This window comes from Scyliorhinus canicula, chromosome 5 (assembly GCF_902713615.1).
Source record: "Scyliorhinus canicula chromosome 5, sScyCan1.1, whole genome shotgun sequence".
In the NCBI taxonomy this organism is placed as follows: Eukaryota; Metazoa; Chordata; class Chondrichthyes; order Carcharhiniformes; family Scyliorhinidae; genus Scyliorhinus; species Scyliorhinus canicula.
In genome coordinates, this window is record NC_052150.1 from 171,859,965 (window position 1) to 171,885,108 (window position 25,144).

At 45.3% G+C, this 25,144-nt stretch overlaps 1 protein-coding gene across 8 annotated transcripts in view; it reads right to left on the minus strand.

Moving 5' to 3' along the window:
- Nucleotides 1–1,681: 1,681 nt before the first annotated feature.
- The window catches only part of LOC119966431 (LIM zinc-binding domain-containing Nebulette-like), a 450,954-nt gene continuing 427,491 nt past the window's right edge, over nt 1,682–25,144 (minus strand). For 7 of the 8 annotated variants that reach the window (XM_038798084.1, XM_038798086.1, XM_038798078.1 and 4 more), the window contains 2 exons: nt 18,478–18,602; nt 2,612–2,839 (listed from right to left, as the gene is read on the minus strand). In XM_038798084.1, the coding sequence (XP_038654012.1) occupies nt 2,663–2,839; nt 18,478–18,602 (302 nt within the window). In that variant the 3' untranslated portion in view covers nt 2,612–2,662. Of the gene's footprint in view, nt 2,840–18,477; nt 18,603–25,144 lie in introns of all 8 variants that reach the window. The other variant, XM_038798077.1, reaches the window with a different exon arrangement.

Sequence of the window (25,144 nt, forward strand, 5' to 3'; positions counted from 1 at the left end):
CAATCTCCAACTGCTCAACTGGGGAATTCATATTCCATGATACCCACGTCCTTCATAGTCACCATATCTAAAGTGATAACCGAATAAAGTGCAAAAAACTGTGCTGTAAAAACAAAGGCATGGATATAAAAATTGTCTTCATGGGAGTGAAACTGAATATTACTGGGAGTGAACAGTTAACACTCAAGGGACAATCATAATCTATTCCCAATCCCCTCTGAAAATGCAGGAGCTGTCAAATTGGAACGCAGTAATTTCTGGGTAAACAGAGTGCCAGACTGAAACAGGTTCCGACTGGCTCCACAAAAATACCATAAAAGATGTTTCTTTCCTGGTCTCGACCCTTTGGATTTTGTCTCTGCTCATCCCAGGTCCCTACCCCTCCAGGACATATCTGCTCCATGTCAGCAATTGAAATCCCCACCAGGCAAAGACCAGCACACTGCACCTGGACCATTAGCATCTGCAGCTTGCCAGTTGAAACAAAACCTGATGCCAAATTTGGCTCGAGCTTCCCACTCACTTCTTCAGCCTCACAAATTGCATCACCCAGTCAGTGCCAGAAGCTTACCCACGTTCAATTTCTCCCCCATTGTGTCCAGAAAATAATTAAATACCCCGTGTAAGAGCATGGGAATGTTGTTGAAAAAACCCATCTGGTTCATTAATGTCCTTTCGGGATGGAAATTTGCCATCCTTGCCTAGACTAGTCTACATGTGACTCCAGACCCATAGCAATGTGGTTGACTCTTAACCGTCCTCTGAAGCAAGCTATTTAGTCCAAGGACAATTATGGATGGGTAATAATCGCAGGCCTTGTCAGTGTCACCCATATTCCATGAAATAATTTTTTTTTAAATTCAGCACATACCCATTTTGCTAACCAATGTCCTAATCAAGTCAGTAATTTGCCTTCAATTCCATGAGCTTTAATAGTAGCTAGCAGTCTCTTACATGTAACCTTATCAAATGCCTTCTGGAAATTTCTACAATCCATATTCATAGACATTATATTTGGTCATTTGGGCAGCACAGTGGCACAGTAGTTAGTGCTGCTGCCTCACAGCACCAAAAACCTGGGTTCAATTTAGTATAGAATGACTGTCTTTGTGGCATTTGCACATTCTCTCTGTATTTGCGTGGGTTTCCTCCGGATGCTCCGGTTTCCTCCCACAGTTCAAATATGTGCTGGTTAGGTTGATTTGGCACGCTAAATCTCCCCTTGGTGTCCACAAAAAGGTAGGTGCGATTATGGAGATAAGGTGGGGGCTTGGGCCTAGACAGGGTGCTCTTTCAGACGGTTGGTACAGATCCGTGGTTATTGGTCCATCTCCATGGATATGCCGAATGACCTCCTTCTACACTGCAGAGTTTCTATTAGGTATGACCTACCCTTTAAAACGCTTGGTGCTACTCGCTAATCAATTCCAATTTCCCCAAGTGCTCATTCTTTTCTTAATTATGGATATCAATAACTTCCCCACATCAAATAATAGGTCAATGGGTTTAGAATTTTCAGATTTTTCGCTAACAATCTTCTCAAATAGTTAAGTAACAATAGCTAACATCTCAGAATTTTACATAATAAGCATCTACACCCAAAATTGTAATGTGGACACAGTATTCATGTAAAGTGCAATAGCTTTCTTGCTTTGAAAGAAATATTGACCACCAGCCAAAATAACATACTTCAGTTTCTTTATTTAACCCTTTATGGCACTAGTCACAGCATTGTTGTGCCAATCTTACAGAACTATTCATTCACCAGGATAAAAGTTAATGAGAGTTACCTTATAACCAATTCAATAAACTGTCTTTATTGGCTAACAAGACATTGTAGACAAAGCATGCATAACCAATAACCAAACCAAGCAAAGCAACCCAAAACAAACCAAACCAGATAACACTCGTATATTAGGATTTCAGTTTCTAGTGATCTAAATTACTCCATGGTTAAAAAGGCAAAACTTTCTTCTGGACTTAAACATTGCAGAGCAACCTGTACAGGGACAATTCATTTCAGTGTTAAGAAAGTGCTTGAAATATCCACAGTGCATAGGAAGAAAGACAAAAGTTCCACTAAAGAAATACTTCAAGTGATACAGCTGACATTAGTAATCTTGTGCATCTTACAGGCAAAATACAAATGTGCACCAGTTACTATTAAATCTCTCCAATATTAACCCATATTCAGTTGTAACAGACATTATCTTCAGGATAAGTATCTTGAACTTAAAACACTTTGCATAAACATAAATCTGCAAATACTCTAGAAGCAAACTAAGCAAAATTGCACACAGCAATTGATCTTATCACACTTGTGATACTGTAAGTTGTGATCAGAGCTGAATCCAACAGCTGAAAAAGTTTCTGTTTCGCTGTTAAAGACCAACACAATTAATGTTGATACGTCAACATTATTAAAAGCCTTATTGACTGCAGGAAACCATGGTCTATTACACTGTCTTCCTAAGATTGATCAGTAAGAAGAACAGTTTCTTAGGAAGTCCTAAGAATATATCAGTAATACAATAATGAAAAGCTACTTAGATAGTAAATAGGATTTTAATATACTTAACAGGTTCATCTCTTTCTCAACATTTTAATTACCATTTAGTGTAATAAAAATAAAGGATTAAGCACAAATGTCGAGAAACTCGATTCAGTGAAGAGGTTCAACATAGTTTGCTGGAAGCATTCCAGTTTTTCCGGTTCTCTGGACAGTGCCATACATCCAACCTTCATCAATTGCTTGTACATTAATGATGTAATCACCATCTTTGAAAGAAACCTCATCCTCATCTGCAGCAGTGTAGTCATACATTGCTCGGTATGTCCTCTGGAATGACAATACAAGTAATTAATGCAAGGATTTGCCACATGCAGGGTTACTCTCTAAATAGCATCAGGAAAAATATAGTTAAAGTAAACAGCTCAAGTTGATGTGAAGCAGTTCACCCTCCCAGTGATGGAAACAATGGTGAATCTGGACACGTCCAAATCAAATTTAGAAAAATGATGTAGAGCAGCAGTCAGTCATAGTCACGTTCAGTGAATGCAACAATGATTGGTAATGACAAATATATTGTGCAATGCTTTCCAGAATGCTCCATTTATTGTAACTAGGTTTCCAAGTGTGAACTCAATTTATATAGAAAATCCATAATATTTATATCAGAGTTCTGAATAGAAACATGGTGAGAAATAGCATTTTTAAGAATAAATATAATGATCGAACTTACGCAAATAAACCATTCTGTTATATCCTCAGGGTGTCTCAAATGTTTTTACATCCACAAGTGATTATTTTCCCAAGTTTGAAGGATTTTTCCCTTTTTTGATTTTATTAGCAGATTGTTTTGTCAGCGGTTTGTTAACTTTAAAAGATAACTGACATTTAGAAATTGGTAAAAGGATTTCTGTTAATGTGCACAAACGTGTATGTGCAGAATTTGATTTACCCTAATTAGCAACATCATGCAGCGGAGGGTAGAACTTCCAAAGACATGCAAAATATCAGACAACTAGAAGTGAAGTGGGGAAGAGAAGTGGAAAGAGGTGAGAAGAAAGAGACTGAAGGACAGAACTGGGAGCAAAATGAAACATGTGGGAGTGGGATGGGTAGAAAAAAAGGACTGTATAAGAGTGACATTCTACAGAGCATTTCTTCTGAGGGTGGAAGGCAGATATGTTGTGTCTTCATGTTTCTTCCTAATTGGAAGAAGGTCTTGTGACATATGGATAACATCATCTACCGTTTGCACGGCTAACAGTCAGTCTATTCTAGCAGCCTGTGTGAAAACAACTTCCCAATGAAGCAAGTTTGTTTTGTACCTTTGTGATCTGCAAGCTTCTCTTTTAAAAATATCACAAAGAAAACTGGCGACGACTCGATAAAGAGTTACAAAAATCCGGTGAGTAAGAAAAAAATCATCGATCCACGCCACAGCCATCCAAAAAGGTTAAGGTGACAAAACCATTACTACATCCAAGCTGGTAATGGAGCAGAAACCAAAGTTGAAACAAAGGTTTTGGAAGATACAGCACCAAAAAAGAAGCTGCCACATGCTCTGCTCGGAACATTCTGGGACAGTGCTCAAGTGCTCCCTCTACTGTGAGTGGCAAGTAAAGTAACAAATTGAGAGCAAGGAAAACGAAACGGACTGAGCTCATGATTCCCTTGTTCAACAAAAAAGTGAGGTAGTGCTAAAATCATTGTGGCACACCTGCGCTAACGCGAACCCTTGCACAGTAAAAATGATGGTTTTTTGGCACCATGGAACCGTATTATGAAAGCACCGAGCGCTGGGATACATACACTGAAAGATTTGAATACTTTGCCGAGGTGGGCAAAATTTTTATTGTGGGCACATTTGAGGGGATGCACAATCCAATTCTGAGAGCATAAATAACAATCGCTACTCCGCCTAGGCATCAGGTTCAGAGGGGCAGGTAGACAAACTTAATAAACTGCAAGTGATTTGACAGGATACAACAATGTTTCTTCACAAAAAAAAGTAATAGGCATGTGGAAGACACATAACAAACACCGTTAATGATTTGATAATCTGAACACTCAGGACACGATTCTCCCAAACAATTTCTAAGTTAATTTGAGGTGGGTTTTTCAGCAATGTCCCCACCGCTATTCAATGACACTTAGTCACTTTTTTGCACCCTGGGGAGTTTCTCACCAGTTAAGCTCACACTTAGAATTTGTTTTAGCACTGGGGAGCTGAAGTCAGAGATCGGGCCACCATTTTGAAAGGATACCCAATCTCTAAGTGAGCTTATTGGCCCCCCGCAACTCCCACCCATGGGCAATGTCACCTGGACACTACCCGACACCCCCCAAATGAGGGCACCCGACTGTGGGGTGCCTGGTGGTCCTCCCTCTTCAGGACCACTCACAGCATCCCCTCCCTTCTAGTACCCCCATCCATCAACCACCCAACCTCCCGGAGGCCCCTACTTACCTGCCCCCACTCCACTCTCATTTCATGGGCATGGCCCCCCTCGATCCCAGACCCTTGGCAGTGCCACCCTGACACCTGGGAACCCTCGCACTGCCACCCTGACACTGCTCCTGCTGGCTCGGCAGTGCCATCTGGGCACCTTGGCTGTGCCAGGGTGGCAATGCCAAGGTGCCCATGTTCCAGGGAGAGGGCCTGGGGGTCACCCTGCATTTGCCCTGACCAGCTAGGGGCCTCCAATGGCCCAGGAGACCCTTCAGGTGCCGTTCCACCTGGCCCACATTTGTGTGGACCAGCATTAATCGGCGCCCGGCTTGGGATGCCGGTGGATCGCACGCTGGTAGGTCGTAAGTAAGTTTATGGCCTACTTCCGTGAGCGTCATTCGGTCCCGCCCATTTGGGGTGGGGTTCCGACTCCAATGTCTCACCCGACCCGGAGAATCCCAGGAAGTGCAGAGCCTGTCAGAAGGCTCGCTGCAAGCTCTCCTGTTATTCTCTGGCCATGTTGCGCTCAAGCGAGAGCACAACGCGGCCGAAGAATAGACCCCTTGGGGAGAAAATGATTACAATGAAAACTGTCAGATTGGGATGGAGTTAGTTGGCCTAAAGGGGGTCGAGCTCACTGGTCAGAGAACCAATTAGTTCTATTGCCGATATTGGGTTGTTCAGGTATTTAAGTGGCCATTGTCAGACCATCCCCAAGATTCAGTCCCTGGTATCATAGGTTCTGCCCACTGAGAGCTGCCGGTCACTTAGACACTGGCAGCTCTTCATTGCTCGATTAGAGGCCCAGGATCGCAAAGGCACAGGTGACAGGGTTTGCTGGACATTCTTAGGGAGGTACCAGAAAGCCGTGCAGACCCCATTTAATGCCTGAGCTACCAAAGAATTGCAGTGGGCTCAGGCAGAATGGGTGTCAATTCGCTCATTGATCAGTCCAACTGACATCCTATTGCCAGCAACCAGGAATCTTTTTGAAAGGGTGCCCCAATCTCAACGTGAGGTTGAGGGCCCTCCACACACCCTCCCACTGACAATGCAATCACTGCAGACGTGGACAACAACCCAACTCTCGACACCGAGAGGCAACCTCTGCTCCATCAATAAAAATGAGGGCAAGCCCCCCACCACCCAAGCATGAGATTGACCCTGCCCCACACAATACCATCCTTGTGGGATCGGGGAAATATTCCCCCCACCCCCCAAGTGTGCATACCCTACGGTGTCACTGAGGGCCCACCACATTTATGGCCCCCCCCTTTCAGGCACCCCTTCCCTCCCCCTTCACGACGCCCTGTCATACTCCTCCCATTCTCCTCCCCTTTTATTGGTATGGGCCCCTCAGGCCCCACCCATGGCAGTGCCAACCTGGCACCCTGACACTGCCAATCTGGCACCTGGACACTGCCCCTGATGCCCTGGCAGTTTCAACCTTGCCACTGTCAGGGTACCCAGCTGCCAGGAGGCACTGCCCTACCCCTGACAACCCAGCGGGATCCAATGGCTTCCGCGCCCCTTGGAGTGGCCATCATGCCTGGTGTTTACCTGTGGAAACTCGTCCTAATCGGCACCTGGTTGAGGCCTGGCTGATGCAGCAGATGACTCCCAGGAGCCAGGAGACTGCGGCCTCAAACCAGTTGCACATATTTAGGGGAGTCTAATGCTTATTTAAATATCATTGAAGGTGGGCAAGATCCAGATCACACCAGGTGTTGCAGTTCGGGTGCCATGCGGCCCTTCGAGCCTGCTGCACTATTCATCATGATCATAGCTGATCACAGAGTTTGATACCTTGATCCCACCTTCCCCCACATATCCCTTCATAATTTTAGCCCCAAGAGCTGTATCTAATTCCTTCTTGAAATTACACAATGTTTTGGCCCCAACCACTTTTTGTGGTAGTAAATTCCACAGATTCACCACTCTCTGGGTGAAGAAATTTGTCCTCGCCTCACTCCTCATCCTCAAACTATGACCCCGAGTTCTGGACTCCCTCACCATCGGCAACAATCTTTCTGAATCTACCCTGTCTAATCCTGTTAGAATTTTACAAGTTTCTCTGAGATCGTCTCTCACTCTTCTAAATTCCAATGAATATTATGCCAACCGATTTGGTCTCTCCTCATATGACGGTCCAGCCATCCCAGGAATCAGCCTGGTAAACCTTCGCTGCACTCCCTCCATAGCAAGAGCATCCTTCCTCAGATAAGGACATCAAAACTGCAAACAATACCCCAGGTGTGGCCTCACCAATGATGTATAGAATTGTAGCAAAACATTCCTATTCCTATACTCAAATCCTCTTGCTATGTGAGCAATTACATACATTTCATAATGCACACTCACAAATCGTTAAATTTTCAACATTAACAATATGATGAATCTTGAGGTTTGTAATATGATCTTGTACCTCTCGAGTTTCTGGTATTTCATGAAGGTGTTATTTCTTACGGCCATTTCTACCCTTCTTCCATTATGAAGCCGAAGTGTTTGACAGTTACGCCTTTTAGACAGTTTCCAGATTTGTGAGGTGTATCACTTTTTGCACTTCTCCACCCATGTCTTCTTGAACATCGTTTTCCTTTGAACTCACTACTGTACAATTGCTACCTCCTGTCAGACCTTGAATTTTATAATCAAGCTTCCAATGTCCCATTCGATGCTTTAATCGTGGGTTCAAGTTGCAAAATCCATCTGTATTTGGTGCTGCAGTTTAGCCAGGATTTTATAAGGCACTGGATCCGTGCATTGTTGAGTGCAGACTGGACACATGTGCAAGGGCTTAGTTTGGCCCTTTGCATCTCCTGTACGTTTAAACCTTATCAACCCTGCTACGTCCAAGGGCCCTTGTTCGATCCATCTCAGGAGAAGACCCTTTATGAAGCTGGACTGTTTTTTGAGAGATGTGTTTGTCCATGAGTTAGAAGTTCTGTCATTTAAGTCATTGTGAATCCCAAAGTCGTGGCATTGGAGGTCTGCCCGCATTGCGATCACCCATTCTCTCATTCCGGCTCCCAGTTTTCTGTCTTGCTCTGGGTGGGTGGATATCTGCCCATTGCATGTCCAATGTTTCCTCAGGTATGGGTGACTAAGGGCAGCACTGTGGCACAGTGGGTTAACCTCACGGCGCAGAGGTCCCAGGTTTGATCCCGGCTCTGGGTCACTGTCCGTGTGGAGTTTGCACATTCTCACCGTATTTGCGTGGGTTTTGCCCTCACAACCCAAAAATATGTGCAGGCTAGATGGATTGGCCACGCTAAATTGGCCCTTAATTGGAAAAATTAATTGGGTACTCTAAATTTATTTTTTTTAAAGTATGGGTGACTAAAGAGTGATCCAGACTCAAAACGTAAGCTCCCTTCTCTCTCCACAGACGTTGTCAGACCTGCTGAAATTGTCCAGCATTTTCTGTTTTTGTTCTTGATTATATTTTCTGGTTCTGGTAATATGTTCTGCGATGCCTCAGTAGTATTTGGTGACCCTTGATCCTTCATATTGTGTGTGTTATCAGGATCGCGAACTTCTGAGTTACTTTTAATTCAACCTCTCTCAGACTTGCGATCCAAGAACTGGGTTTGGCCACAATTTGTCTTTGGTGACTCCTCTCCATGGATCTATTCAGGCACCTAGCTCCTTCTCCAATTTCCCAAGAGGAATGTAGCTCAGGGGACTGCCATTTGTGCCCCAGTTCTCCCAGTGGTTGTACAGGACGTCTTCCCCTTATTTATTAAGCCTGCTGCCTTTTGGATTTGATTTCAAGTCATGTGTTTTCACAGATTGTCTGTACGATTTGAAGCTCCTTGACATTCTGGCGTGGGAATTGTTGTTGACTGCTGTGCCACCCCCAAGAGCCAGCAATGAGCAGCTGATATTCTGTTGTGTTATAGAATTGCAATCTCTCAGTGAAGCTAACACAGGAGCTATTTTTATCCGCACATGATAATACCATTGATTGAACTGTCAATTCAACCGAGCAGTACCTTATGATTCAGGCGAGTTCTTATTCTTTTTGCATTCACCAGTGTGTATGTTTAATGTAAAATAGAAGGAACAAGCAGACGCACACCTGATTTCATTCCATTCCCAAGTTATTCTGTCAGTATCCATTTTCCCCACATTATACTCCATGATTTTCAGCTGTGGATCCAGGTGTCTTTTAAATGAGTTGAGTGGACTTCTGGTGGACTTCTGGTCCGAGTAGTTGCACACAGGGCAGCTCCTGCTCGGAGGCATAGAGAAGAAATCTTTTTACCTGAAAACAGGAGAAACTTCGACGGAAATGTGTAGTTGAAGGTTGGAGGAGAAGCTCCCCCCCCCCCCCGTTAGCAAACCTGGCAGAAAGGAGTTGGACGAGACCGGTGGCACAGCTATTAGTGGAAGGATGGCGGAGGGGAAAGGGCCAGTGCAGGATGGAAAGCCGCAGGTGGAACAGTTGACGGCTTTCATCAGGGAAGAGTTCCGTCAACAAAGGAAAGAGATGCAGGAGGACCAATCGAAGGTCATCAAAATGGATGTGGCACCCTGAGGGGCTCGATGGAAAGGGACAACAAATGTTTGGAGGTACAGGGGTCGCAGATCCGAGAGATGGAGAGGGTGATGTCAGGCCACAGTTATCAGGTGGTGGCATTGTAGGTGGAGGTGGGGCTCCTGGGGGACCTTTGCAAGATGCTGAGAGCAAAGGTGAAAGAAAAATCAAGAGAACAGGTTGAGGAGGCAAAATGTGTGCATTGTTGGTCTGCCTGAAGGAGTGCAAAGCACAAATGCCAAGGATGTTGACAGGGCTGGTGGCGGAGGGGATGCTGGACAAAGCCCCAGAGGTGGATAGAGCACACAAGTTTCTGAGGCAGAAGCCAAGAGCTGGGGAGCCTTCACTGGTGGTGATTGTAAGACTCCACAAGTTTGTGGAAAAAGAGAAGATCCTGGAGTGGGCCAGGGAGAAGCGGAACTGTGAATGGGAGGGGAACAAGGTCCGAATATATCAGGATGTAGAGATGCCAGCGTTGGACTGGGGTGGGCACAGTCAGAAGTCTTACAACAGCAGGTTAAAGTCCAGCAGGTCTATTTGGAATCACTAGCTTTCGGAGCGTAGCCCCTTCATCAGGACATTGGAGCTGAACAGGCAAAATGGCGTGCCGGATTTAACAAGGCCAAGGCGTTGCTTTATCGACGGCAAATCAGGTTCAGGGTGCTCCACCCGGTAAATCTGTGGGTGACTTTTGAAGGCCGGGAATATTACTTTGAGACCCCAGAAGCTACCAATGACTTTATTAAAGAGCACAAACTAGGGGAGAACTGAACTTTATTGGGAGACGGAGGTGCCGACACTTTGGCGTAACGGAAGAAAGGGGTAGAGTGTGGGATGGAAGGTGGGGCAGGGGAGTGGGGATTCTTTTCTCGCAGGTGGAGGGTTTTTTGTTGGGTCAAAAATGTGTAGCAGGGGTGAAAATTTTGTAAGGGGACAGCAGTTTCTCCCTCTCCAGCTGCCTGTGGCAGTGTTATTTTCTCTCGGAGGAGACACCTGTGGTTAGGATGTTTCTTTGTTTTTGTGAGAGGGAGGGAGGTTCGAGGGGGGCCATGTACAAGAACAAAGAGGAGATGGTGGGAGGAGGGTTGGGAGTCAGTTTGAAGAGCCTTTGGGCAGGACTTGCCACGCTGGCAGGTCATGCTGGCGAACGGAAGTGAGGTAGGGGAGATGGTGTGAGAGATGGCCGAGGGGGAGGGAGGAGGGGGAAAGGGAGATGCGACATGGCAGGGTTGGAAAAGAAGCATGGTCACGGGCGGAGAAGGGGGCCATGTTGGATAGGTGAAATTAGAAGGGGCATAACCGAAAGGGGAGGATGGCGGACGGTAGAGGGGAGTGGAGGCACAAGCCTCCGGTAAGGCTTATAACGTGAAACATGTGTGGGCTCAATGGACCGGTGAAAAGATATCGCATCTACATGCACCTCAGGAGTTTGAATACGTGGGTGATCTTTCTGCAGGAAACGCACCTCCACGTGAAGGACCAAGTTAGGCTCAGAAAGGGATGGGTGGGTCAGGTATTTCACTCAGGGTTTGACTCAACATCGCAGGGTGTGGTCATCTTGATGAGAAAGAAGGGGTTTGTGAGCGCGAAGGAACTGAGGGACCTGGCCCGGGGGGCGCGGAGAGTGAGAGAGATATGCGATGGTGATTATTGGAGGGGATGCTGGTGGTGTTGATGAATGCGCTCTGCGTTGGGACAATGTAGGGTTTATGAGGGGGTTGCTTATATCTCAGGATACAAGCTGAACATAGGGAAAAGTGAGGTGTTCTCGGTGAAAGTATTGAGTCAGAAAGCCAGCTTGGGGGGCTTGCCATTCAAAGTATCCAGAGATAGGTTCAGACACCTGGGGATCCAGGTAACGTGAGAGTGGGCAACGCTGCATAAATGGAATTTAACAAAGCTCATGGAGGAGGTTACGGCGGATCTGAAGAGGTGGACATGCTGCATCTGACTCTGGCAGGGAGGGTCCAAGTGGTGAACATGAATTAGGGTCCTATTTATATTCCAGACCTTTCCGTGTTTTGCTCCAAAGGCCTTTTACCAGAAGGTGGATATGATCGTTTCAGAGTTTGTGTGGGCGGGGAAGGTGCCAAGGGTAAAGAGGGCCCTGTTACAGAGGCAGAGGCAGAAGGGGAGGTTGGCATTGCCAAACCAGTTGCATTATTACTGGGTGGTGAACGTGAAGTAGGTGAGGTGGTGGTGGGAAGGAGAGGGGGCAGAATGGGTTAGGATGGAGGGAGAATCTTGTAGGGGGTTCAGTCTGAGGGCTATGGTGATGGTGGCATTGTCACTGGCACCAAGGAGATATATGGAGAGCTCAGTTGTGCAGTCCACGATGAAGGTGTGGAACCAGGTGAGGAGCCATTTTAGGATAGAAGGGCAGGGGTTGTGTGAAAACCATGGATTGGAGTCAGGATGACAGACATATGTATAGGAAGTGGAGCGAATTGGGGCTGCTGAGTGCAAGGGCTTTGTACCTGGAAGAGAGATTTTCTAGCATAGAGGAACTAAAGGAGAGGGTAGAGCTACCGCGAGGAAGCGAGTTTAGATATTTGCAGGTAAGGGACTTCACATGGAAGGTTTGAGTGTCTTTAAGACAAAGATAGATAGGTCTTGACTAATAAGGGGACAGGGGTTATGAGGAGAAGGCAGGAGAATGGGGATGAGAAAAATATCAGCCATGATTGAATGGTGGAGCAGACTCAATGGGCTGAGTGGTCTAATTCTGCTCCTGTGTCTTATGGTCTTATGGAAAGAGTCCTCAAGCTGCCAAAGTATGCCCTACTGGAGAGGTTGCTAATCCCCGATGTGGAAGAGGAGGGCAGGATCAGATACATATATGGATGGCTGGGAGAACAGGGGGATGAGCAGGTGGTGAAGAATTAGGAGAAATGTGGGGGGGACCTGGGAGGGCAGATAAATTGGGAAGTGTGGAGTGAGGCGCTATGCAGGGTAAACGCAACCTCCTCCTGTTTGAGGACGAGCCTGATACAATTCAATGCGGTACACAAGGTGCATATGCCTCGGCCGAAAATGAGTGGGTTCTTCCAGGGAGTGACAGACGAGTGTGAGAAGTGTGGGCGGGGACCAGCAAACCACACGCATATGTTCTGCGGCTGTGAGAAGTTGGAGAGATATTGGGCAGGAATGTTCATGACAGTAACAAAAATTGTGGGGGGAGGAGGTCGGGTTGGACCCTACGGTGGCGATATTCAGGGTATCAGAGAAGCTGGAGCTGATAAAGGGAGAGAAGGCCGATGTCATGACCTTCATTTCTCTGGTTGCCCAGCAAAGGATCTTATTTGAATGGCGGTCGGCAACGTTGCCGGGAGTGATGGCCTAGCTAGAAGACTTATATGACTTTCACCCTTTGGAAAAGATCAAATATGAACTGAGGGGTTAGCAGGGGGCTTCGAGGGAAGGTGGGGGCTGTCCATGGCCATGTTTGAGGAGCAGGGGTGGGGGTGAAAATGGGGAAAAACCTGTATAAACTGTAGAAATGTGAGATGGGGAGCATGTTCCCCGGATTGTTCATGTTTTGTAACTGTTTGAATAAGCTTGGAATAAAATACATTATAGATATTAAATAAGTTGAGTCTTTCAGCCTCATTCACCAACTGAGACAGTGAATTCCAGACATCCACCATGCTTTGGGCGAAAAGACTTTGCTTTGTGACCCCTTTAATCGTCCTGCCAATCAGGCTAAATCCATGCCCCATGGTAATTGACCCCTCAGCTAGGGCAAAGAAGTCTTCCCTGTCCACCTTGTCTGGGTCCCTCATAATTTTACACATCTCAATCAGGTCATCGCTTGGTCTCCTCTGTTCTAAGGAAAACAACTCTAGCCTATCCAATCTTTCCTTTTGCTGCAATTTTAAAGCCCTGGCAACATTCTTGTAAATCTCCTCCGCATTTTCTCCAGAGCAATTATGCCCTTCCTGCAATGTGGTGACCAGAACTGTACACACAATTCCAACTGTGGCTTAACCTGAGTTTTACACAACTCCATCATTACATCGTTGCATTTGTATTCAATACGTCGCCCAATAAAGGAAAGAATTCCGAATGCTTTCTTCCCCACCTTATCCACCTGTCCTGACACCTTCAAGGACCTGGGAACATGCACTCCAAGATTTCCTACTTCCTCAATACCTCTCAATATCCTCCCATTTATTGTGTATTTCTCATGCTTTGTTTGCCTGAAAGCATTAGGCGGGATTTACCAACCTGCTGCGTATTTTTCAGCAGCAGAGGCAGCCAGCCAACGTGATCTACCGATCCCGCCATTGTGAACAGGGTTTCCCATTGACTACACCGCTCGTTGCCAGGAAACCCGTGCACCGGTGTAGGACCGACGCCGGCATGATCAGCCGGTAAATCCCACCCATTGCAGCCCACTTTTCTGGGTTAAATTCCACTTTTCCGCCATTCATCCAAATCATTGGTGTAATTCTGGGGACAAAGGTGATCCTCTTGACTATCAACTACACAACTAATTTCTGTGACATCTGCAAATTTCCCAATCATGCCTCCCACATTTAAGTCCAGTTTATTAATATTTACAATAAGCAGCAAGGACCCCAACACTGAGCACTCTGGAATGTCAGTGGAAACCATTTTCCATTCGCAAGAACATCAGTCGACCATTACCCTTTGTTTCCTGTCACTAAGCCAATTTTGGATCCAACTCATCATCTCCCCTGTATCCCATGGGATCACACTTTTCTGAGCAGTCTGCCACGGGATCAAAAATCTATGTGGATAACATCCATTGCACTACCCTCCTCAGTACTCCGTGTTACTTCCTTAAAAAAATGTAGCATGTTCAGACAAAGTCAACATGGTTTTGAAAAAGGGAAATCACGTTTGACAAATTTATTAGAATTTTTTGAGGATGTAACTAGTAGGATCGATAAAGAGGAATCAGTAGATGTAGTTTACTTTGATTTCCAGGAAACATTTGATGAGGTGCCATACAAAAGGTTGTTGGAATGATAAGGGGTCATGGAGTTGGGGGGGGTAGAGGATTGGTCAATAAACAAAATGCAATAAGTAAGCATAAATGGGACATTTTCAAGTTAGCAAGCTGAGACTAGTGATGTGCCAGTTAGTCCAGTGCTGGGGCCTCTATTGTTCACAATCTATAATAATTACTTAGAAGACAGATTGTAATGGATCAAGGTTTGCTAATGATACAAAGCTAGGTGGAAATGTAAACTATGAGGGGGACGCAGGGAGACTGTAAAGAAATATAGGCAGGGTATGGTCACAGTGGGCACTACAAGTCCTAAGAAGAACGGATGTTGGATACTGATTTCAGATATATCCAGGCATTTTGGTTAGCTTTTAAAGGCCAGGGAGATAGGCACAAAGGGTTATGATCTAGAGGGTGGGGGGGGGGGGGGGGGGGGGAGAGAGAGAGGGAGAGAGAGAGAACCTAAACACCTCAATTGGCCAAGGGCAGGTAGGCTGCCTAAAGCCTTACCTGCCCCATAATATGAGGGACAGATTGGGGGTGGGCAGGAAGGTGGTAGGAAGGCTGCCCGCTTTATTGTACGTGCCTCTCCACCCTCAAATATGCAAGTGTGGCTGGTAAAACTCACCTCATAGTGCTTGCTTTTGTTAAGTGTAAGTTCCTGTTTGTGTTTACTGTGCAGTTGCTGTGCTAGTTTTCTTAAGCAGAAAATTTCGATAGTGCCTTTCATGATCTCTGAGTACATTAAGTGCTTTACCGCCAATTAAATACTTTTCATAGAATTTACAGTGCAGAAGGAGGCCATTCAGCCCATCGAGTCTGCACCGGCTCTTGGAAAGAGCACCCTATCCAAGCCCTTCCTCCACCCTATCCCCATAACCCAGTAACCCCACCTAACACTAAGGGCAATTTGGACCATGAGGGCAATTTAGCCTGGCCAATTCACCTAGCCTGCACATCTTTGGACTGTGGGAGGAAACCGGAGCACCCGGAGGAAACCCACGCACACACGGGAAGAATATGCAGACTCCACACAGTCAGTGACCTAAGCTGGGATTCGAACCTGGGACCCTGGAGCTGTGAAGCATTTGTGCTAACCACTATGCTACCGTGTAGCTACTGTTATATTGTATTGTATAGGAACCATGGCAGTTTAGTTGCATGCAACAAAATTCCATAAACAATAGGATGAATCGCCTGATGGTATGTCTTGTGGTATTGTGGCTTGAAGGACAAGTGTTCACCAGAGCACTGAGAAAAGTCCTCCTCTTTGCAAAGTTTCATGTGATATTTTACATCCACCTGAGGGGAAAACATGACCTCAGCATAACGTTTCCTCTGAAAGGTTGCACTTCTACTTCAGCACTCTACTGAAGTGTCAGCCTTGGTTATCTGCTCAAGTCTCTAGAGTGGAGTTTGAACCTGTGACCTTCATTTTGATTTAGGGGCATAAGTCCTGCCACTTGAGTCAAGGCTAACTTAAAAATTGCAGGCACGAAACCAAAATTAAATAAATCTAGAAACTCTGCCAGTCATGGGCATAAACGGCTGTAGGGTGACTTTTTTGTTGTTTTATTTCAGGAGATTTCACAAAAGTCATGCATCTAAGTTATCAGACAGATCCATAAAAAACATTCTATATGTATTCACATAGCCAAGAACAGGACATAATTATGTATATAACATTTTAATGTGTTTATATTTCATTATACAGAGAATTGCATAATGAGTTCAGTTACATCAAAAATAGGAAAGGTAAAATGGCTTCATAATATATTTTTCTACATTTCCATGAGTCATTATTAGCTCTAATAATGAAAAAACAATGATGCAAAACAACATTACCACATCTGAACAAGACATTACAGTTCCATCCCTATTGCAAATTATACTGAACAAAACTGCAGGAGTCAAATGTTAACACACACAATACTTCATATAACAGTAAATCAGTGCCCTTCCATGTGAAACCCAGAAAGGAGTGCAGGAAATATAAATCAAGCAGTTCAGTGAAAAATCTTTCAAACTTCAATTGAAGAAACCAAAGCACTCCAGCAGGAAAGGAAGAAGCAAATCTCGGGGAGTATTCTTATTCTATGTACTCCCTCACTTTATATTGTGTATGCTGGAAAATGAAGAACACAATATTCTCTTTGATTTGTTCGGCTGCTGAGAGTCAGGCAAAATTGGGCCCATCAGCTGAGCACATCAGGAAATGGAAGAACATACCTTGAATTTTGTGCCAGCTTAAACGTCAGGCCACCACAAGAACCCATACCACTGGTTAGAAGAGGCAGATAACCAAACAATAGCATGGTCCCCATGAGGCTTATGTTTTCCTTAGGAATTCTCACGCTGGGCCTCAGTCATGTCCCCTGGTATTACGAATGAAACTATTCCAAGGGGCCATGCATTAGTGATATCATGGAGCAGGATATGAGGCAGGGCCCCTCACTTGAGCTCATCTGACTCCAAACGTCTGAGAAAACTTCTCAAAAAAACAAAATGGAAAAATTATTTTTCTTCATAAAACGGGGGAAGTAAAAGGGAGAACGATATGTGATATATATATATCTAGAGAGCGAGAGAGAGAGAGAGGGAGAGAATAATGTTTTTTGACAATGATTAAAAGACAACAATCTCAGTGTTATTCTTTAACGGAAAGCATTTAAAGCTTGAGATAAGATTATTGTTTTGGAATCATGCGAGTTACTTTATTTCATTTTGGGACAGTGTGTTTGAAGCTACAAAAACAGGCAGGGTATTATTATTGAATAAGAAGGAATCAATATTGATAAAAGTGTTTCTTTCCTAAGAAAAAAGCAAAGCGTCAGACCCGAGGAATACAGTTACTCCTCCAGTTATGCGGCTATCAGGTCACTCCAGATTCTGCTGCATCCAAATTTTTCTGTGACTATGATAAATTTAGGAAACTCGTGTGAGGTGGTATCGTGTGAGTGGCCATGGGGACACGTAAATAAGTGGAGGAGGGTCTCGATTGACGTATCCTGGAGGTGGCACAAGAGATCAAATAAATTTATGTGGTGGCATTTTGGCATAAAGTGGGGGTAGAAAAAAACAAGCAACTCCAGATTAGTTTCAGGAAATTCTGGGTCAGAGTAGCTCATAAACTGTAATTCTGATGTGTAATAATTATGTGTAGTCAAAATTTAATGCGCATGATATCAAGTGGCACATGACCTCAATAAGCTTAGAAAAAACTGAGATTATTTTTTTCAATAAAATGGGGAGTGAAACCACTCTCTCCCTTTAAAAATAGAGTAATATGCGTTCTATACAATTTAATAGGCACTTTGGAGAGAAAAGATGAAGATCGCTAAGTGATCATTTGAAGAACTTCTGGAAAATATACTTGATAAAAGGACTTTGTTTTAAAAAATAAATTCCAAGTTTGGTAATTCTACTAAAATGTTGGCATAAATTACTTGCTGAATGCTTATATCCCTGTGATATAATTGTTATTTCTGATGTTCAAAATAATTTGACAGATTTATTGACTGTTAAATGCAAAATGTGCTGGCTGGGACCTATCCAGATATTCGGGGTGATATTCGGCCTGTTTCATAGTGCATCCATTCCATAAATTATAAGTAGTACAATACCATAAATATTTTATTAACCTTCCACCCCCTTCCCTATTTTTGGTAAGTTTAAGCTTTCTGAACAATTAGCCAGTTCCTTCCAAGTAATTCCTACATGCCATAATTAACGTTCTGACACATTTTATCTTTTAAAACTAACACTGCTGGGAGGTGTATAGACAGGTTCATAATCCTGAATATTTTCCCACAGTTCAGGAAAATAAGGTTCAACCAGTTGGTGGAAAATTTGCTTTTCTTTAAAACGGAACAAACAATTCACTAATGATAAATACAGTGCAAGAGAAAATCCACCGACATGAACTCAATGGGCCGAGTGACCTCCTCCTGTGAGGTAATGACTCAATGACTCATTAATCAGTGAAGACACTGTGATCTACTCACCATATTGATTGCATGAGGAAGAGAATGCTGTGGCCTCATAGAGGAAACACTGGACTGATGCATATAGCCGTATCCAGGAGAATGAGGAGAATGCATCTGCTGGTAAGCTCCAGGAAGTACAGCAGCTAATTGATAACAAAAAAAATGTCAACATATAAAGTAAAATATTACAATGTTGATACGTTTGATTTAATTTTGTCTTTAATTCTAGGCATTCAACATTTAAAATCTTTTCTTGTGAATTCCCTGTTGCAAACCACAGTTAGCTCTTAGGATGAAATTAAACTATCAGCTACCAATTTTTGTGAGTAATTTTGATCTACATAAAGGACCTGAAATTCAGGGAACTCAGTCAAACGCCTTGGTTTGCATCATCCTTATCCTGGCCCCATAGAGGAAAGCTTTTGTTTAAAGCTGGCGTCAAGGGCTTTGCTGACTTCCCAACACTTCCCTATACTGTAATAATGTGCATGGGACACATCCAGCTGGAGTTCATTGTTTCCCCATGCTCACTGGAACTGTGGGCTCCCCCGCTATGGGCAGTGTAGCTTACCAGCACTGGCATAAAAGGTTGGCCAGTGTGGAGCCGACCAGAAAGGGGAGAGGACCCGCTGAGGTGTAAGCAGGCCTCGTGTCGGTAATACTTTTGTTAAATAAAGGTATTTTCTAAAACTCGCTGTGGACTCCCCGTGCCTTATTACATATACATCCTGGAATCTCAATTTGTATTTACTAACAAAGCTTTCAGGTAGGAAACTCATCTGTCGTCGAGACTAGTGGGTGATAAAAACAGCCACAATTAAACAGCAAATGGCTCCCGATGTCCAAGTAAGGGTTATTAAACCTCAGGGTGACCCACGCTCAGGGGAGAAAAAAGGGACACTTACAAACATATGAATTAGGAGCAGGGGTAGGCCAATCAGTACCTCAAACTATTCAATAAGATCATAGCTGATCAGATTGTAACCTCAGCTCCACATTCCCACCGACCCGCACTAACTTTTCACCCCCTTGCTTATCAAGAATCTATCTGTTATGTATTCATGTTTGTTCCTTGTTGGAAGAAGGTCACTTTAAGAGCCCGATCACGTTACCGATTGATGACATCATCAGACATTTGCCCAGGCAAATGAGCAGTCTATCCTAACATCCTGTAAGGTAAACACCTTTCCAATAAAGCTCTTGTTTGTTTGTACGTTCATGGTCTGCAAGCCTGTACTTTAAAAATACCACAAAGAAAACTGGCGCCAAGGAAGTCAGAAACATGTTGGCAGACTCCGAGAAGTAACACAATGTATAGAAGTTTCATCAATCCATGTGCAGACATTCAAAAAGGATTAGGCTAAAATCTACACTGCACCAAAGCTGACGGCGGAGGGATGCTAAACATTGGTAGCAGGCATCAAACAAAGCAAAACTTAAATGTGGATTTTGGATGAAGCTTGCCACGCTCTCTGCCCGGAAAGATCTGAAACAGTACAGGGTGCACTGTGAGTAGCAATTATCCTGCTTGTAAAAAGAAGTGAGGTGCTAAAATTACGTGGCACACCATGCTTACGCAAGCCCATTACATACTAATAGTGGCAGGAATCTTTGGCGTCGTCATACAGCATGATGAGAACATCGAGTGCTGGAGTTCATAAACTGAAAGATTCCATTATTTTGCCCAAGCAAATATAATTGTGGCAGATATTGTAGCCCCAACTTTCCTGAAAAATCAGGTTTGAAAATCTATGCTGCGATTGTGGAGATATTGCAGCGCCACTTCTCACCTCAAACTTTGGTCATTGCCGAGAGGTTCAGGTCCCATAAAAGAAACCAAAAAGGTGAATCAATCATACAGTTCGTAGCTACTTTGAAGAAATTAGCTGAATACTGTGAATTTGGAAATGATTTAACGGCACCATTGGAGATAGGTTAAGAAGCGAAGCTATCCAGAAAAAGATGTTAACAGAAGATCACTTAACCCTAAAGAAGGCTTTAGAAGTTGCGATCTTTATGGAATTAGCAGCTAAGGAAGTCCAACAATTAAGTTTGAGCAGTGGAATCTATAAAATGTCCACTGAGACCCGATCACAGACATAGATTTGAAATTGCCACTGATGTGCAAAAACTGGGTCTGCAGCAGCAAACTGTAGGAAAATGGGATACAGGGGTGGCACGGTGGCACAGTGGTTGGCACTGCTGCTTCATGACGCCGAGGATCTGGGTTCGGTTCTGGCCCTGGGTCACTGTCCATGTGGAGTTTGCACATTCTCCCCGTGTCTGCATAGGTCTCATCCCATAACCCAAACCAAACAGAAACTATAAAAAGCAAGAATCAAGGGCTGGATTCACCCAAAAAGGGGCTACGTCCTCACGCCGACGTACAAAAGCTTGTGTTGCATTCCCGAGTTTCCTCAAAAAAATACAAGCTGATTCACTCACGTTCAGGTGTCTAACAGGGGCCCGGAGTGCTTCACGCAGCTTTAGCTGTGGATACAGGCCCCTGCACTTCCGGCTTTGAGTCCACGCATGCGCACAGCGACTGCCTCCAGCGGCCGCGCTGAGCGCCATAGCGGACTCAGACCGCGGAGGCATCTGGAAGATGTATGCCCCCAGATCGGCCGCGCGCCCGTAGATCCGTCCAGCCCGCTCTCTCCCCGGCCGCCCATAAGGTCCCCCCAGTGCCCGATTCCCCCCGTCCCCCCGCCAGGTTGAGTTCGCATCCTGACAGGTCATAGCATGTTAGTTCCACGCCGTCAGGAACATGGCCAGTCGGGAGCAGATCGCTGGGCAGGTCTCTGGCAATGCCCCCCCCCACGCAGAGTACTACGCGAACACACCGATTCTCGGGGCCCAGAGAATCGGCGGACTGGCGCAGGGCCCGATTTCAGCGCAAAATCGGATTCTCCGCCCCCAAAGCAAACACGATTACAGCGCGGGGCTGCGGAGAATCCAGCCCTAAATGTTTCAAATGGAAAACCGAATAGAGGGAAATGGATTCACGTGATACAAAAAGGGCACGATAAAGGAACACAGAGGTAAATTCAGATGACGACCTGTCGTTGAACGTACTGTTCATTGTGTGCGCAACAAACCATTACTGGGTCACTCCTTTACTGGACGGACAACCAGTGAAAATGGAAGTGGAACTGCAGCAGCAGTTTAAATAAAATAACTTACCAGGACAATTCTGCTAAGTGCTGTATTATAGGCGCAGTGCACACTGAACTAATTACCAGCTTTGAATGCTGGTCTTTTCCTGCATTCTGAATGGGTCGAGTAACCCTTGACCCCACTGTACCCGAGCCTGGGAGTCAGATATGCTCACCGTATTATTTTCTTCCCCCAAATGTTATTTCTTCACTATTAGGTAATTTTTTTTCAAAACAAAATTGATAAAAATAAACATTTTCACTTGTTTGCATGTCTCTTCCTATTAATTGAATTAAGGTTCTGATTTATTCCTCTGAAAACCAGCATCATCCAAAATCCAGCGCAGACTTGTCATATTTGAGACAATATACCTGCATTTCCCGTGTTGTCTTCCTCCTCGTTAAACTTGGCAGGTGTATTTAGGTTTCATCCATTATGATAGATTTGATGTGCCATTTATGTTAAACTCAGATATAAATGCTATTAGTTGCGAATTAAAGGTACTAGGATTATGGAGATATAGCAAAGATTTGGGAATTAAAAATTACAGCTGTCACCATTAAAAAAAGTTGGAGCTGGTCCTATAAGAAGAGTCGCATACTTCAGTCACTCTAAATAAAGCAGTGTTGCCTCAAAGGGCATCAAGACCCACACAGTGGACTACCACGAGGTTTCTGGAGATGCGCCTGTTAACAAATAACAATGTTACACTGCCATTGTGGAAGATAAATGGGAACCATGGCTGAAATTTTCTGGCCCTTCCCGCCAACGGGATTTTCTCGGGCTGCCAATGGTGATGCCCCCCTGAGGTGCGGTCCCCGGCGACAGAGGTTGCAGGGCACGCAAAACCCCATAGATCCCTCCATTGACCAATGGATCAATAGAAAATAAGCCATGGGGTTAGGGTTGCAAAGGTTGCAAACAAAACGTGGGTGCAACAGTGAGTGTGGTAAACAAAACTTCACAATTGAAATTTTTGCCATTATTTACTATTTGTTTTGTGGCTTGGTCTGAATCATTGAACCAGTATTTATGGTAATGGTACTTGAAAGAATGCAGATTAAAAACTAGATAATGGTCAATTTAAAGGAGAAAATCTCCGGAAGGGTGGCATCATTCAGGTGGCTGCATGTAGAGGGAGGTCGCACACAAGGTAGCTCACGCCAGAGCCCTCAGATTTTGGTCCTTTTAGCCCGGCTCCGGGGGGAAATTTGTGGACAGACCTGGCCCATCTACTAGTCCTTTGTAAGAGGATGTCAAAGACCCCAAAAAAGAATGTTGGAAATAAGGGTACAAGTGGTAGCCCTTCAGAGGAGTCGAAGAAGGTGCGAAGCCCATTGGGAACAAAGACAGGAGGCAATCTGATTGGGTGAGGTCACGCCTATTACAGTGGATAAGCTGACGGAGGGAATGGCAGCAGTTTGAGAGATAATTCAGCAAGCATTTTGTGGGGCAAGGGAAGAATACCTTCAGAAAATCTGTGGAAGAGGCACTGAGCCCAATAAGGGAGACTTTGGGAAAGACCTTGGAGACAGTGCGGGAGCAAGGAGGTGCTGAAAGGGGTGAAGGAGACTTTGTTGCAACACAGCAATCAAACAGCCTCACTGGAAGCTGAGCTGCCGCTGGTGTAGGAGATGAATAAGGGCCTCAGGGCTAAGGTTGATTATCTGGGTAACAGATTGAAGACGAGGAAGCTCAGCATTGTGAGGTTGCCGGAGGGGGTGGAGGGCCCGAGGAGGTCTACAAGGTTATGAGTGGATGGGCAGGCACTCTTTCCCATGGTGGAGGGGTCAGTCACCAGGAGGCATAGATTCAAGGTCCATGAGGCAAAGTTTAGAGATGTGCAAGATTGTTTTTTTACACAGAGGGTGGTGAGTGCCTGGAATGCATTGCCAGCGGAGGTTGTGGAAGCAGATACTTTAACGGTGTTATCAAAAGGCATCTCGACAAATACATGGATAGAATGAGTATAAAGAAGTTAGGCACAAGGAAGTGCTGAGGGGTTTGGCCAAGGTTGGTATCATGTCTGGGACAGGCTAGGAGTCCAAAGGGCCTGTTCCTTTGCTGTATTGTTCTTTCTTTGAGGGGGGAGAGAGCAGAAGGATGAGGAACAGATTCCCTCCCCCCCCCTACCGAGATGGACAGGGACCCCCAAATGCTCTGGGCAAGGCCAAGGGCAAATGAGCCGCCACAGGAGGTGATAATGTCCTTTCACAGCTACTGGACGAAGAAGAGGGTCCCGAAATAGGTCAAAGAAAATAGTGAGATGCGGTTGGTTAGCAGGACCTATCAGGATGTCATGGCAGAGCTGGAAAAAAGTGTGCGGCCTTTAACAAGACAAAGTCGATGTCGTACAAGAGTAGCGTGGGTTATGGTGTACCCGACAAGGGTGAGGGTAATGCACAACTCCAAAGATCACTTTTATGAGACGCCGGAGGAAACGGAGGCATTCGTTAAAGCATAGGGACTTGGACTGAGCTGAGTGGGTTGCTATGGGACGTTTTTCAATGGGGACGGGATGGGACTGTTTGGGGACATTGTGATGTTTTTATATGTATATATATATATGGTGAACTGAGATTTTATGAGGGCTCATCAATTATCACGGAAAATTCACCCTCAACTTAGCCACGCTGCTCAGCCCGCTCCACAATTGTTGAAGAAAGGGCACCAGTAGTAATTGGACCCCCGCACCTGGAGGTTAAACAAGTTGCTCAGGCTCTTCGATCCTGCAAAACCACTTCTCCTCATGTGTGATGCTCCCACTTATGGCGGGGGGGGCTGTTCTCGCACACTGAATGTCCAACGGATCAAAACGCCGACCTGCAGGTGTCCAAAATGAAGATGCTTGCCCACACCTACGTTTGGTGGTCTCGGATAGACTCCCGACATTGAGAAAGTGCCCAGCCCAGCAGCCCTTGCAAGGAAAACGAGAAGGTCCCACCTGCTGCTCCAATGTACCTTTGGGAGTGGTGTGGTCCCGCATCCACATCGACTCTGCTGGCCCTTTACAGGCGCAACGTTCCTCAACATGGTGTCCACCCATTTCAAGTGGCTCAAGGTCCAGAAGTTGTAAACCGGCGACCGTGGACTGGATGAGGCACACTTTTAGCACACATGGCATCCCCGAAGTGTGGTGTCTGATAACAGCGCGGCCTTCACCAGCAGAGAATTTGAGATGCTTTTGGTATCAAATGGCTTCCGACACGTGCAGACTACCCCGTAGCCTTGAATGGGTTGGATGAACTTTGCAGCGGGCCAAGAAGAAGCTGACCATTGGATCCTGGGAGACACAGCTGGCCAGGTTCTTTTTCAGCAACTTTATGACCCGTCATGGCACCATGGGAGTGGCACCGGCAGAGTTACTGATGGGATGGCGACTCAGGACATGTGGCCTTGCCACCCCAGACATCAGCACACGAATCCACCACCAACAGGACAGCTCAGAAACGGATGCTGGTTGGCGCATGCCGCTGTGGAACTTCAAACCCGGGGACTGCCTACGTCCGGGATTACAGGCAAGCTCCAC